The sequence below is a fragment of the Myotis brandtii genome, unplaced genomic scaffold (genome assembly GCF_000412655.1).
Source record: "Myotis brandtii unplaced genomic scaffold, ASM41265v1 scaffold399, whole genome shotgun sequence".
NCBI classification, from domain to species: Eukaryota; Metazoa; Chordata; class Mammalia; order Chiroptera; family Vespertilionidae; genus Myotis; species Myotis brandtii.
The window spans coordinates 932,073-945,473 of NW_005365325.1; the positions used below are offsets into that span (position 1 = coordinate 932,073).

Here is a 13,401-nt window from a genome sequence, read left to right on the forward strand (position 1 = left end):
CATTGTTGCATCTGGAGCTCAGAGCTGGGCTGCGGCTGGCAGGGAACCTTGGCTTCCTCCGTCACTGGAGCAAGCAAGCCTCATGTTCGCTTCAGCTGCCTGGCTGCCGGCCGCCATCTTTGTTGGCAGTTAATTTGCATATCTCGCTGATTAGCCAATGGGAAGGGTAGCAAAATTACGGTTAATTACCATGTTTCTCTATTATTAGATAGGATTACTTTTATTTGTGTCTCTTGTACAGTCTCAGATTTGGGTCTTTAATTGTTCACCTATTTCATAATAGTCCTCAATAAATATTTTGAAGTTATAGTTGGTAACCTTGCTATATAACTCTTGTCTTTTATTTTGTTTTAGGTGGGCCATAAAACATGCGGGGACCAGTAAGCCAGGCCAGTGGAAACATTCCAGAGTCGAAAATCCTCTCTGGAATAAGCTTACCTACATGTGGCCAGTCCTTCCCAGCGGCCAACTTAACGAGGTTGTATTGTAGTAGAAGATGTGTTTGTTGAGACTTAAGTTTTAGGGCCCAGTCAATGTTATAACAATTTCCATGCAAGTTTTCGAATTCATAGTTGTTTGGTGCAAAAGATCAATTCATTCTGTTGTTCTATTAATTGGTAATTTGCATTTAAATTGCCCATTATGGAGATGAATGTATCTATTTTTTCTTGTATTCTGTTAAATTTTACTTTATATATTCTGATATTTAGTTCTTAGAAACACACATGTTCAGAAATATTGTATCTCTATGGAGAATTGCTATTTTATCATCAGGTAAACTCTCTTAAGCCCTAGTGAAAGTCTCAGTTTTCTAATACTAATAGAAATATTTCAGTTTTTTTATTTGCCTAGTATATCTTATTTGTATATTTTTATATTTAGGGAGTCTCTAATAATCAGCATATACTTCTTTTTTTAAATGACCTGACAGTCTTTATCTCTACATAAGGACTTGGTTATTATTATTATTATTATTATTATTAAATATTTTTATTGATTTGAGAGAGGCAGGGAGAGGGAGAGAGAGCTAGAAACATCAATGATGAGAGAGAATCATTGATTGGCTGCTTCCTGCACACCCCTGAGCCTGAAACCCAGGTATGTGCCCTGTCTGGGAATCAAACCATGACCTCCTAGTTCATAGGTCGACACTCAACCACTGAGCCACGCCAGCTGGGCCAACCCTTTTTATTTATTGCAATGATGGATATATTTAGATTATTATTTGTTCTGTTTTTTTTTCTGTGTTATTTTTTCTCCATTCTTATTTTTTGATTGAGTTTTCTTCTTATATTTTTCTCATCTACTAGTTTGGAAATTATATCATCTATTTCCATTCTTTATTTTTATTACTATGAGCATTTTAACTTGCATATATAAATGTTCAAAATCTAAACTTAACAAATATATCTACTTTTCTCTCAAATAATTGAGAACATTATGATATTTTAACATCAGTGATTTGATTTATAACTTATATGCTATTATTGTCATGTATTTTAATTTTATATTCTTAAAATTTTCTGTAAGATATTAACATTATTGTATGCAGATAATATTTACTTAGATTTACCCCAAAGTTCTTTCTTTCTCCTTATAAATTCCTCTTACATCTTAGTCCTTCCAACCTTGGTTACTTTCCTTTTACTTAGCATATCCTTCTTTTAGTTACTGTAGCAAACTTTGTTTCTACTTATCTGAAAATGTCTTTATTTTGCCCTCATCCATGAAAGATTTCTCCACTTAGCAAACTGAAGATATCACCACTGACTTCTACCTCCCTTTGTTGTTATTGAGGAGTCAGCTATCACTCTAAATATTATTCCCGACAGCTTTTAAAACCTTCCCTTTTCTTCGATACTTAGTTTCACCATAATATGCATGAGTGTCTCCTGTTAGACTTTCCACCCTTCACGCGCCCTGGAAATCCTCTCCTGTGCCCTCCCCCTGCGAGACCATGGAAGCGGAAGTTCACTGGAGTTTGGAAAATTCCCTCCAGATAAAATCCAGCGTCAGCACTCTGTTTACCTCTCTGGGTCTCCAGTGTGTCTTGCTTTATCGCTAGATCAATGTTATGTTCTAAAATATTTTCTAAAGTATTCTATCCTGATTTTTCTTAGTTGCTGTCATATTTTCTGGTTTCAACCAAGTTTTCTTTCTTTACCCTGAAATTACAATTTTCTATTTAATCAATGAGTGTCAGTTTTTAGGGGAAGGACTGATGGGATCTGAAACCAAGAAGAGTTGCTTAGGGCCCCAAAGATGCCCACATATTTGGACTGCAGTGAAGCAACAGTCTAGAAAGCTGAGTTTTGTTGAAAGAGAAGGAAATTCTTCAAAATGCCAGAAGCTGTGGGTTGGGTAGCCTGAGCTAGGGGCTAGGTGAATTATGTGTCTAAGATTCAGGGTTTGGAGCAATAGTGGGAGCCAGGGTGGAGGCCAGGTGGAAGGGTAGCACAGCGAAACTAAGGGACCCAGCATTAGACCAAAAATGAAAAAAGAATTGTGCTAATTATACATTTTTCTTCAGAGGTTCAGGAAGGGCAGAGGCTAAAACCCAGGGAACAGGGAGGATAACTTGCTCCTCACTGGTGGTGAGCAGGTGCCAGTAGGTTGCCCAGTGGCCGAAGAGGACAAGAGGCACATCATTAGGGGCCTCCAAGGATCCAGAACAACTACCCACATATAGACCATGAACCCCTTTACTCAATGGTATACAGTTTATTGAACTTTCATCTATACCCAGAAACCACAGCGAGGAAGGGAAAAGGAGAGAGAGATCGTTGAAAGGAAACAACAGTTCTGGTAAGAAGTTTGCATGTTCAATTTGATTGAATATGTATCCAAAAGTACAGAGCTAAAAAACAAACGAGCAAAAAAGACTTTTCCAACTTGGCAGAAACTGGGACATCTCTAATTGGACTATCAAGTTTCCCCCCCACTCAGTGGGATGGGGGGAGGTCAGCGGTGCCTCAGAAGTAGTGTGCTTTCTCATATAGGGGAAGAGAGAACATGATAATGACTGCAAATGTAACAGATATTGTGCTTATATATTTCAGTGTACAAGTAAAGTAATTTAGTTACTTAATGAATTTAAACAATGAGTGGTAATTATATTAGGAAAGCTAAGTTAACCAGGTTCCTTTTAACATTTACTTTTTTAGAAATAAAACTTTTGCCAATAGTCTGGGATTTGACAGTTATATGATCTGAAGGTTGAAAATGGACTCCTAAATTCTCTAGCCATTCAAAGAGAACAACAGCTTTTGGGCAGAGTGAATAAGAAGTTGGCCCTCACTTGTAAACCAAAGGGAAAGGATTAAGGCACTAAATCAGCTAAAGTGAGAAAAATTGACCATGTGTTGCAAAATGACTCAGCCTAAGAGTCCTGTTATCTCTTGAAATATTTGAGAAAGAGAGGAAAATACTTATCAAGCAGGGAATTCAGTTTTCATTCAAATTAAATGTGATCCATTTCACTTAAAATCTGGATCTATCTTATCTGAACCACATTTTCTTTAATTCTGTTGCCACATAATCTATTTGTTAAGCAAAAAGATACTTTTATTAGTGTATTATTAAATACAATAAATATTTTGCCTGGAAAAGACTTTTCATTTAAGTAAACTGCAATTAGAAATGTGACATATTATGGGATTCAGAACACTTTGGTCACTGTAGGCATATGTATTAATTTTATTGTAGGTTTAATATTCCAACTTTACTACTTATCTAATCATTATTTATTAGATATGTAGGCAATGCAGGTAGAGTAAGGAAGGAGGTAGACATGGCCTCTACCTTCGTGGAGCTTACAGTTTAAACAATATAGGCTATGTGCCACAAAGGAAGGAATTGGAAAGGAAGAAAGCAGAATTGGTGAATATAAGTCAAAGAAGGAAGAAAGAAGAAACTCAAATAAAAAGTTTGGTGTCCCAGAAACAAGGCTATTTGTTCATTCAGTTATAAGGTCAGTATGAGGGAAGCTAGCCAGGCTGATTGAATGAGCCTGAAAATTAAGTCCAAATATGGAATCTAAGAAAACCATCTAAGAAACACTATCCTGAGTGAGACTCAAATTCTTCTGTTCATTCCTGGATAAGAACTCTTAAAATAGAATAAAAACCAAGGGAAGTATGGACAACAGGAATTATTTTTGTGGAGACTCGGACTACATTAATGACAAACTGTTTACCGCTCAGTGGTGACAGCTGGTCTGAGAACTGATTTCATGCTCTTCTTGGTTAACTATTAATCATCCTAAAAGGCAAGTGATACTGTTTTCTGAGTGAATTGCATGTTGTATGTCTTAGGTACCAGTATTTTTAAAATATGCCCAAACCCCCTAAAAACAAGATTAATGAATTATTTTGATTTAGTCTGTGATGAAGTTCACTGGAATAATTTCCAGGGAACTTGGGTTATTTTCTCACCTTTGGGGGAAAAGTTATAAATTGAGAAGTTCTACTTCTAACCATTTAAAAGAAAGGAGCAATGTATTTTCAGATTCCAGAATGAAATCATTACGAGGGGCACATGTTAAAAAAAAAGAAAGTTGAAAGCACACATTTGATTAATCTGTTAAAAGATTATGATAATTAACTCTAATTATGAAGGGCAAGAAAGGATATGTGAAAAGGCCCAATAGAGAAAATTAAAGAATCTATTTGTTTATTAATAGTAAATAGATGAAGGAAGGCCAATTTGACTAAGAATTTAGGTCATTGGTTAAGAGCTGAATTCAAAGAGGCCTTTGGTTATGAGAGATGAAAAAGAAAAGGCAGAACCGCCCGTGTAAGGAAGCACCATGGCCCAGCAAGGCCTCCTGACAACGCAGCTGTGCCTTGCAGTAGTGTGAACACAGAGAGAACCACTAAAGAATGAATGGATACATGAGCATTCCAATAGAGGGCGAGGAAATAGCACCCCAGTCCGGTTAATCATGTTTTCTTGTTGTCCTTCTTATCCTGACACTATATTTCTCTCTTTCTATGAAGTACCAAGTAAAAGTTCCCTAAACACTAGAACAAGGTTTACAGTAGCTGAAAGAAAGAACTACCAGTGAAACGGCATACATTTGGAAAGTTTTGAAGCCCACAATAATCTTTTGATTGGGTTTCTGTAATATCTTATATTAAAAAGAGAAGGCCTCGGGCTTCCTTCATCTGGCTGGAAAGCAAAGGATGCCATCTGAAGTCAGCGATGCCGCAATGGAGCTGAAACCAATGTTGGCATGGTTACCACTTGCCCTGAGACAAGTGTAGGAAGTGAAAGGACCTACAAATAACTAGTAGCGGAGACGGCACACTTCTGATAAGTTCATCAGAATTATAGCATGAGTGGATATTGAAAAAAAATCTTAGTTCTAGATCCTAACTCTATGAACTGACTTCTCTAGAACTCATTTTAAGAAAGAACCTTTTTTCTCTTGCCTTTCCCTTCCATGGTTCAGAAAAAAAGAGAGGAGGAAATATTAATGACTTTATACCAAGGCTTCAATGTGACAGTTTTTAATAAGAAGACTGTTTTCCTCTCTCCCCCACCTATCCAACCCTGGCTTCATGTCTAAAATGTTGATTTTCTCAGAATTGCTTAATATCTTTGTTGTAGAAGAATTACAGGTCAATCCTGAACTTATTACTTGAAAAGTTATGCAACACCACTCCTCCACCATCCCACATGCTAAGTATAACCTTTGTACAATAGAACAGCTTCAAATGAAAATATACAATGAGTTTGTCATAACCTTTTGTGTTTCTTCTCAGTAACAAGAGTAAGGAAAAGTGACCCCTTATTGCTCCATTCATAATAATAGACACATAACTGAATAAACACGTTGTCTGCCCTTTTGCATTTAAATTCCATACAGGCAACAGGTTCTCAGTGAAGGTCAGGAGTACATTACAACTTCATTAGCTCAAATTTTGCTTGCTTAGAAGTGTGATAAGTTAGCCTCATTGTATACACTATTATAAATACATGTACACTTATATTAAAAATATAAAGGAAAAAGCACTCTACTCATGAGTTTTTAACATTTATTTATACTGCTTTTCTCCTCATTGCATGCAATTAGTGTTATTTACTTATTCATCTCACAAATTAGGGCATTATAATTAGATGCTGTTTCAGAATATTTAATCACAACTTTCAGATATTGTTTATAATATATTCTCAACACATTTTTCTGAACTATGTGATTGTTTAGTATCACTGCAAGATCCTAACAATTTTTTTTTCAAGGGAATATGTTAGTAAATTGTTACTTTTTGTCCAGGCTTTTAAAAAATGATCTCCCCTTTCATAAACTAAAGACCAGATGCCTTGGTCTGCATTGGTCTGACATGCCAGCACACCTCTCCAACCCACAGGTGTCTTTATCTTGGTTATGTCAGTGGGAAACAGCCTGGACACTAGGGCCCCCTCTGTAGTGATTATCTGAGTATTTTGCCTGCTCAGCATGACTTGCCCCTTCTTTGGGTATTTGTAACCCTTTAGGAAATTACTTAACCTGCAACAAAGTATTTATATCCCAAACAGGCTTTTAAAGACTAACCAAACTGATTCTTAAATGTGCGTGAAATAGCAAAAGGCCAATAAGAACCAATTTCCAAAGAAGATTAACAAGGTGGGGGTATTTGCCTTCCCAAATATCAAGACTTACCAAATATAATCAAGGCAGCATGGTACTGTACTGGGATAGATAAACTGACAAATTGAAGAGAGTAAAACACACAGAAACAGACCCATACTTATATGGAATTGTGATATTTTACAAGATAGTTACAGCAGATTAATAGGGATTTAATTGCTGCCAGGACAATTGTTTATTCAGATAGAAAAAAGAGAAAGAAAAGACTTGGACCTTGTCTAACATCACTTCTGATCATCCCTTTCCTCATTTCTGTGAGTGGGAATACCCAGTCGCCTAAGCTACAAACCTGGGAGCCATCCTTACTTCCTTTTATTTCCCCAACATCATGTTCTGTTAATCCTCAACCTGATACATACACTGCCCATCGTCTTACCCTCCTTTACTGCACTAACTCCTGCTGAGGCTTCAGGTCTGTTACAGGATGTTTCTGAGTTAGGTTCTCCATGTGGTCCCACCACACCTCATAATACCCTCTTGCTATTATACTTACACTACTTAATTGCTAGTTTATTTCTAGCTAAGTTTCTGAGCACCCACTAGGAATTGCTCAGGTAAGAGTATCCTATCTTGTTCATAGTGTTGTTTAATGTTAATATTTTAAGTTTATTTTTTATTGATGTTATTGCAGATGTCCCCTATCAGTTTATTTCTAGCCAAGTTTCTGAGAACCCACTAGAAATTGCTCAGGGAAGAGTATCCTATCTTGTTCATAGTGTTGTTTATTTAATGTTAATATTTTGTTTATTTTTTATTGATGTTATTGCAGATGTCCCCTATTTTCCCCCATTCCCCTTCCACCCAACCTCCACCCCACCCCAGGCCTTCACCCCTCTATTGTTTGTGTCCATGAGCTATGCGTACATGCATATAAGTTCTTTGGTTAATCCCTTTCCACCTCTCACTCCCCCTCCTCTGAGATTCCAGTCTCTTCCATGCTTCTATGTCTCTGGATCTATTTGTTCATCAGTTTATTTTGTTCATTAGATTCCACATATAAGTGAGATCGTGTGATACTTGTTTTTTTCTGACTGGCTTATTTCACTCAGCATAGTACTCTCCATGTTATTTCCAGTGTCTAAGCACTGGACTATAGTAAACAATACTTGGATAATGCATGAATTAATAAATAAATGTATATATGAATAAATAAATACAAATTAACTGAATTCTACAAATGGAACATCTGAAATTTAAGTTTTATCATCTTGCTATGTTTTTTGGAGTGTTCCCCAAATATATTCTTCTTTGCCAAAAAGGTCTAGTTTAAGATAATATTATTTCAGGTTGTAAAACCACTTTTCACACATTCTAACTTTCCTCATATTAAAGATATTTCACACATGAACAAAAACATTCCAAGTTAATTCAGTTCTATTTTACTAGAACGATGTTTCTCTGAAAGGGAATAAATCTTTCTTGTTGTAACACAACATAGATTTGACATACACTTAAAAAATTACTATCCTTCCTATTTATTCACACAAAACACTAATTAGACTTGAATAAAAGATTACAAGTATCAGTATTGTGTTACATTTCTTTATAACTTAAAGTAACTCTCTTATTTATTATCAATTTTTTGTCCTCTCTTTCTGAAGGAGTTTGATTGGCCAATAGAAGGACTGCTTATTCCAAACAGTCCTTCCATGAAGAAACCCATCTGTAAGTCACTGGAGCAGGATGTGCCTGTAAGACTCAGAGTTCTGCGGAATGGAGACAAGAATAAAAACAGAGCACTTGTTATAATGAGTCCAGACATATCACCTGGGCGGAAAATGCAGTAAGGACAGCTTGTTCGGTTTTCTCATTAAGTACATTTTCTAATTTCTACAGATTTTTGTCTTCTTGCTTACCGATGTTTTTCTGAGAGAATTCTGTGTTTAATTTTTAAAAAGGGCTCCCATGTTGACATTTAGAGATGAAAATAGATGTTCAGATTTATTTAGTTTCTATGTCAGGAAATATTTGAACTCTTGATTTAGGCTAGGCATGGGATAAAATGATGAGTTAGAAATGAATAGTTCTGGAAAAAATTTTATATCAATACCTATTTTGAATTAACAATTTTTTTAGTTTTATTAATTTGAAATAATTCATTTGAAATTGCTTAAATATATTTTTACAATTCCTTATTAAATTCATTGTATACAAGTGTTTACATTTATAGCTTTGGCATATTTAACAAATAAATATAGTTCTCAAAATATAACTTTATATAATTTTATATCCTTGACTTGGAATAACATTTTAAAAGTTCATCATAAAAAAGCATTGATCTGCACTTTAGTTGATGTTATGAGATTTGAATAAAATTTTCTCAAATAGCCAATATTTCTCCAGCATTGAAGAAAAATCGCCTGCTATATTTTCTTTATATTTTCTGACAAAAGGAATCATAGGTCAGCACAAAGCTCTGATAAAAAGAATGAGTTAAACACATTGTTTCTCATATGATTAGCAGTGATATTACCTCTTGACCTTTCTTTTGAGATGTTTAGAATAGTTGAGACTGCTGATAATAGTTTAATATAACTTTCTTCACATTGATTAAATATACTTCATACATCGCTGAACAATGAGTAATATTCAGATCGGCTGTCCACTGAACTGCCTTGTAAAGATGATAAAGTAAAAAATTAATCTTCAAAGTAAAGTCAAGCCTGAAATTGAAATCTTTGACGCATACATTTCATAATTAGCTCATTCTGCTCGATGTAAAATGTAAGGGTAATGCCCTTAAAGTAGGATATGACTTTTTTTTTTTAGCATGCAAAGTTAAATAATTTTTGTCTCTTCCTACATTTCTTTCTTTCTTATTCTATATCTTTAACTGTGGCTCAAAATTGTATACAGATGTGGTCTTTTCTCATTAACGTTTAAGAGGCATAACTCAATAAGGTAACCCAAACATAATTTGAGAGATTTGTTCACTTGGACAGCTATTCTAGAGAGAGTCTGTGAAATTCTGCTGTCCTTGTTCATGGACCAGTGTGTCCTGGTTAATCAAATGTCCACTTTGTTCACTGCATGAATTAATTATTCCCAAATAATTAAAATACACCAGCATACACTTGACTCTAAAACTCTACTAAATATGTTTAATTTATCTTGGCCGATTCAGAAAGTTTTCTACAGCATCATCAATAGCATTTCCCCCCAGAGCTGTATGTAAGTCCTGGTAACAGAGAGATTCAATGGAAAGAGATTTGGCTGGCATTACAGGGAGGCTGTGTTGTCCAGCTCCAGTGGCCACTGTTTTCATTGTATTCGATGTGAATGGCACCCCAGAGTTGTGCAAGGTGGAAGCCTTGCTGTGCTACTTTTAATATATCCAAGTCAGAATAAATAAATGCAAATGAGATGTCGGGGCAAATTGCTCGCATTATCCTGAAACTTATTCATAAAAAGAAAGAGGGTTGAGCTATTTCATGTCTTTAAAAGCAAACTCCGGGTATAGATGAAATATAGATCCATTTTAACCAAATTCTGCTTCAATCACATGGTCTCCTTTATTATTTAATAATTCACTCTTGACAATTTGAGGAGCTTTTGTCCTTGTTTTTGTTGATTCCTCCATCTGCAAAGCCAAAGGAAGATCAAGTAGCACTTGTTCATTACTTAGTTGAAGGTTATCTTAGTAACAGAATCTTGGCAAATAGTCTTGATGATGGTTGTCAGATTTATATAAATCAAGACCATTGTGATCTCTGTGTCACAGGAGAATTTCATCTCTTAAAACTATAAACAAAGTTAAACAAAGAAAAAAAATTTAAGTGATATTTTAAAGAATTGTAAAAGGAAAGGCTCAATTTGATTTTATAAAGTAAAATTTTATATGTTAGATAATTTCAATGAGTAAGTTATAATCCCTGGACTCACTCAAGCTCCTTAGTATAGCTTTTATGTCCTTTATGACCTATCCCTGCTCATTTCTCTAGCTGCATCTCTTATCAACATTCCCCCAATTTCCACTTTTAAACCCCTTCCATTCCCCAACACCTTCCATCTGCCTTAATAATGAAGGTCTTCTGAGAACGAGTTTGTACTTCATTGTTAGATGTTGACTCTGAATTCCACACTTCCTTCCCCATCCCCGAGTTAGCTATGTACTTCCTTGCTTTCCACCCCCATAGCTCCTATCATTCTGTGATTATCCGCTTATGACTCCATCCAGGAGCTAGAAACCCAGGATAACACACTATTCGTCCATATATGTTCTCACTGCTATGGAGTGGCTATGGAACAGTGTGTCCTGATCAGTTGACTATTAAGTCACTTTATTCACCACATGGCTTAGGGAACCCAATAGCCCCTAAATCAGTGCTTAATAAAATTAATAAATAAATTAATGGTTAATTATATTTGATTACTATTTTAATGAATGAATGAACAACTACATTTCACCACTATTTCTTTCATTTAATAGAATGTAGAGATTTTTTAAATACACAAAATAATTTTCTAACTTGGAAGTCTGAAGAGATGTATATTTCAATTAAACATCGTTTTTCTGTGATCATCATTATCTATTTTTCAGTTTAACAATTTTTAGGTTTGGATTGATTGCCTAGCATATATTAATAAACATATGAACATACACAACATATGAATAAAATATCCCAGGAAAAATAAATGTCATCTCTGCATTTTCTTTAAACTTGAAAAATTCACATCTCTGAGAGATCAGCATTAATAGAGAGGATTAAAATATTGAATATTCATTTTCTTATATAAGTTACTCATAGTATAAATGTTCATGAAGTTTAATATTTAATTGTGGTAGTTTTTGAAACCCTATATTTTCAAAAACAGGCAGATTATTTTAGAGCAAATTATTATAAATTAAAACCTCAAGATTTTTTCACATATTTAAACAAGTTGAAAGATAATTGGCAATACATACTGACATATCAATCAAATCTTGGATCATTTGTTTCAGAAATGTTGACACTGAAATGAAAGAGAATGTGAAAAAGTATGTCACTAAATATTCTAAAACCAAAACAAAGCAGACTGAATATCATCAACTTTTAGAGAGGTAAGTACTTACTATCCTAAATGCAATGGTATTTTCCATTCACATGCCTGAATGATTATGTGTTACACAGAACACAACATACATATGTACCTACATAAGAAAACAGTTGTTAATATAATAATTTTAGAATTTTTAACACATAGAAATACATTAACTGTGTGAGTTCATGATACCAATGGTGATTAATACATTTTCCCCAAATTTCAAGGCAATTTCCCCTAGCTTTTGAACTATCAACTTTGCAAATATAAATTATACCCATTTAAGAAATATATTTCATAGTTTTACAGCACTTTTCTTTCGTTTATATTTGGATTGAGGGTAGGGTAGTGAGCTAATTTAAAACCATTTTTATATGTCAGGTTTATATTTGTGAAATGTTGTAATTTTCTTTTGATCATGATGTTCCTACCAAAATAAAAATTATTCCCACAGAACTTGATAACTTTTCAAGGTTGACCACTTAAACTGTTTTGCAAAATATGTCTTGTTGAATTTAAAGAGGCAGTCTTACTGAATTTAAGGGAACTTATGTTATCCTTTAGTTATTTAATAACTAGAGGGCTGATGCACGAAATTCATGCAAGAGTAGGCCTTCTTTCCCCCAGCTGCCGGCACCAGCTCTCCTCTGGCATCCGGGACCCGGGCTTCTCTTACAGTGGGAGGCCCTGCCCACCCGCTGCAGCCCATCGGTCAGTGGCCTGGGCCTCCCTCTGCAGGGTAATCATGGGGCGATGGCCAGCATTGCACCCACCTTGGTTAGCCTGGCACCAGTGGGTGTCAAGCATGGTCCCGGATGGTCATCCGGATGGTTGTTCCGCTGTTCAGCCATTCGGTTGATTTGCATATTACACTTTTATTATATAGGATTCACACAAGACAGTTTTGAGAGTCTTTGTTGTTATTGGTGGTAGTTTTTCCATCTACAAAGCCTAAGAAAGATCTAATAGCATAACAGCCCATTTAAAAATAACTGATACAGAATATTTTTGTTGATACCTAATGTTGTGGAAACATGGAATATTGGAAAGACCATTGGATTAAGAATAAAAGAATTGATTTTAATCTCAGATTTGCCATTAACTAGCTGGAAAACTTCAGCAAAGCACTGCCTTTCTCAGTCTTATTTTCCTTTGTTAAACAGGATAGTTGAATGAGAAGCTAAGAAGAAGGCAAAAAAGAATTTAATTCTTTTAAATACCTGTTTTATTCATATCATATGTATCAACCAATCTTAGATATTCTGCAGGAGATTTTTTTTTTTTAAAGAGCAAGACATTCCTTGTTCTCAGGAAACTCCTAAGTTGTTGGGAAGAGAGTTTGCTTATTGAAATATCCCTAGATGGTTTGGCTCAGTGGATAGAGTGTCAGCCTGAGAACTAAAGTGTCCTAGGTTCGATTCCAATCAAGGGCACATGCCTGGGTTATGGACTTGATCCTCAGTAGGGGGCATATAGGAGGCAGCCTATCAATGATTCTTTCTCATCATTGATGTTTCTATCTCTCTCCTTCCTTCCTCTCTGAAAGAAACAGTCAGAAAGGGCAGTTTAAATGGTACAAAAGTGAAAATGATCATAGGATCACTTTATCTATAACCAGGAAGAAGAGAGAACCTTGTGAAGGGTAGCCATCAGGAAAGGCCATAAGGAGAGGAGAGAATATGAGAGAGATATAAAAATCTAATCTAATAAAAGACAAACATGCAAAT

General features: G+C 35.2%; 1 protein-coding gene across 1 annotated transcript in view; it reads left to right on the top strand.

The window, feature by feature from the left end:
- DCDC5 (doublecortin domain containing 5) overlaps positions 1 to 13,401 on the top strand; it is a 157,714-nt gene that overhangs the window by 84,045 nt on the left and 60,268 nt on the right. The window contains exons 9-11 of the mRNA XM_014545214.1: positions 355 to 478; positions 8,254 to 8,435; positions 11,595 to 11,693. Coding sequence (XP_014400700.1) covers positions 355 to 478; positions 8,254 to 8,435; positions 11,595 to 11,693 — 405 coding nt within the window. The remainder of the gene's footprint in view (positions 1 to 354; positions 479 to 8,253; positions 8,436 to 11,594; positions 11,694 to 13,401) is intronic.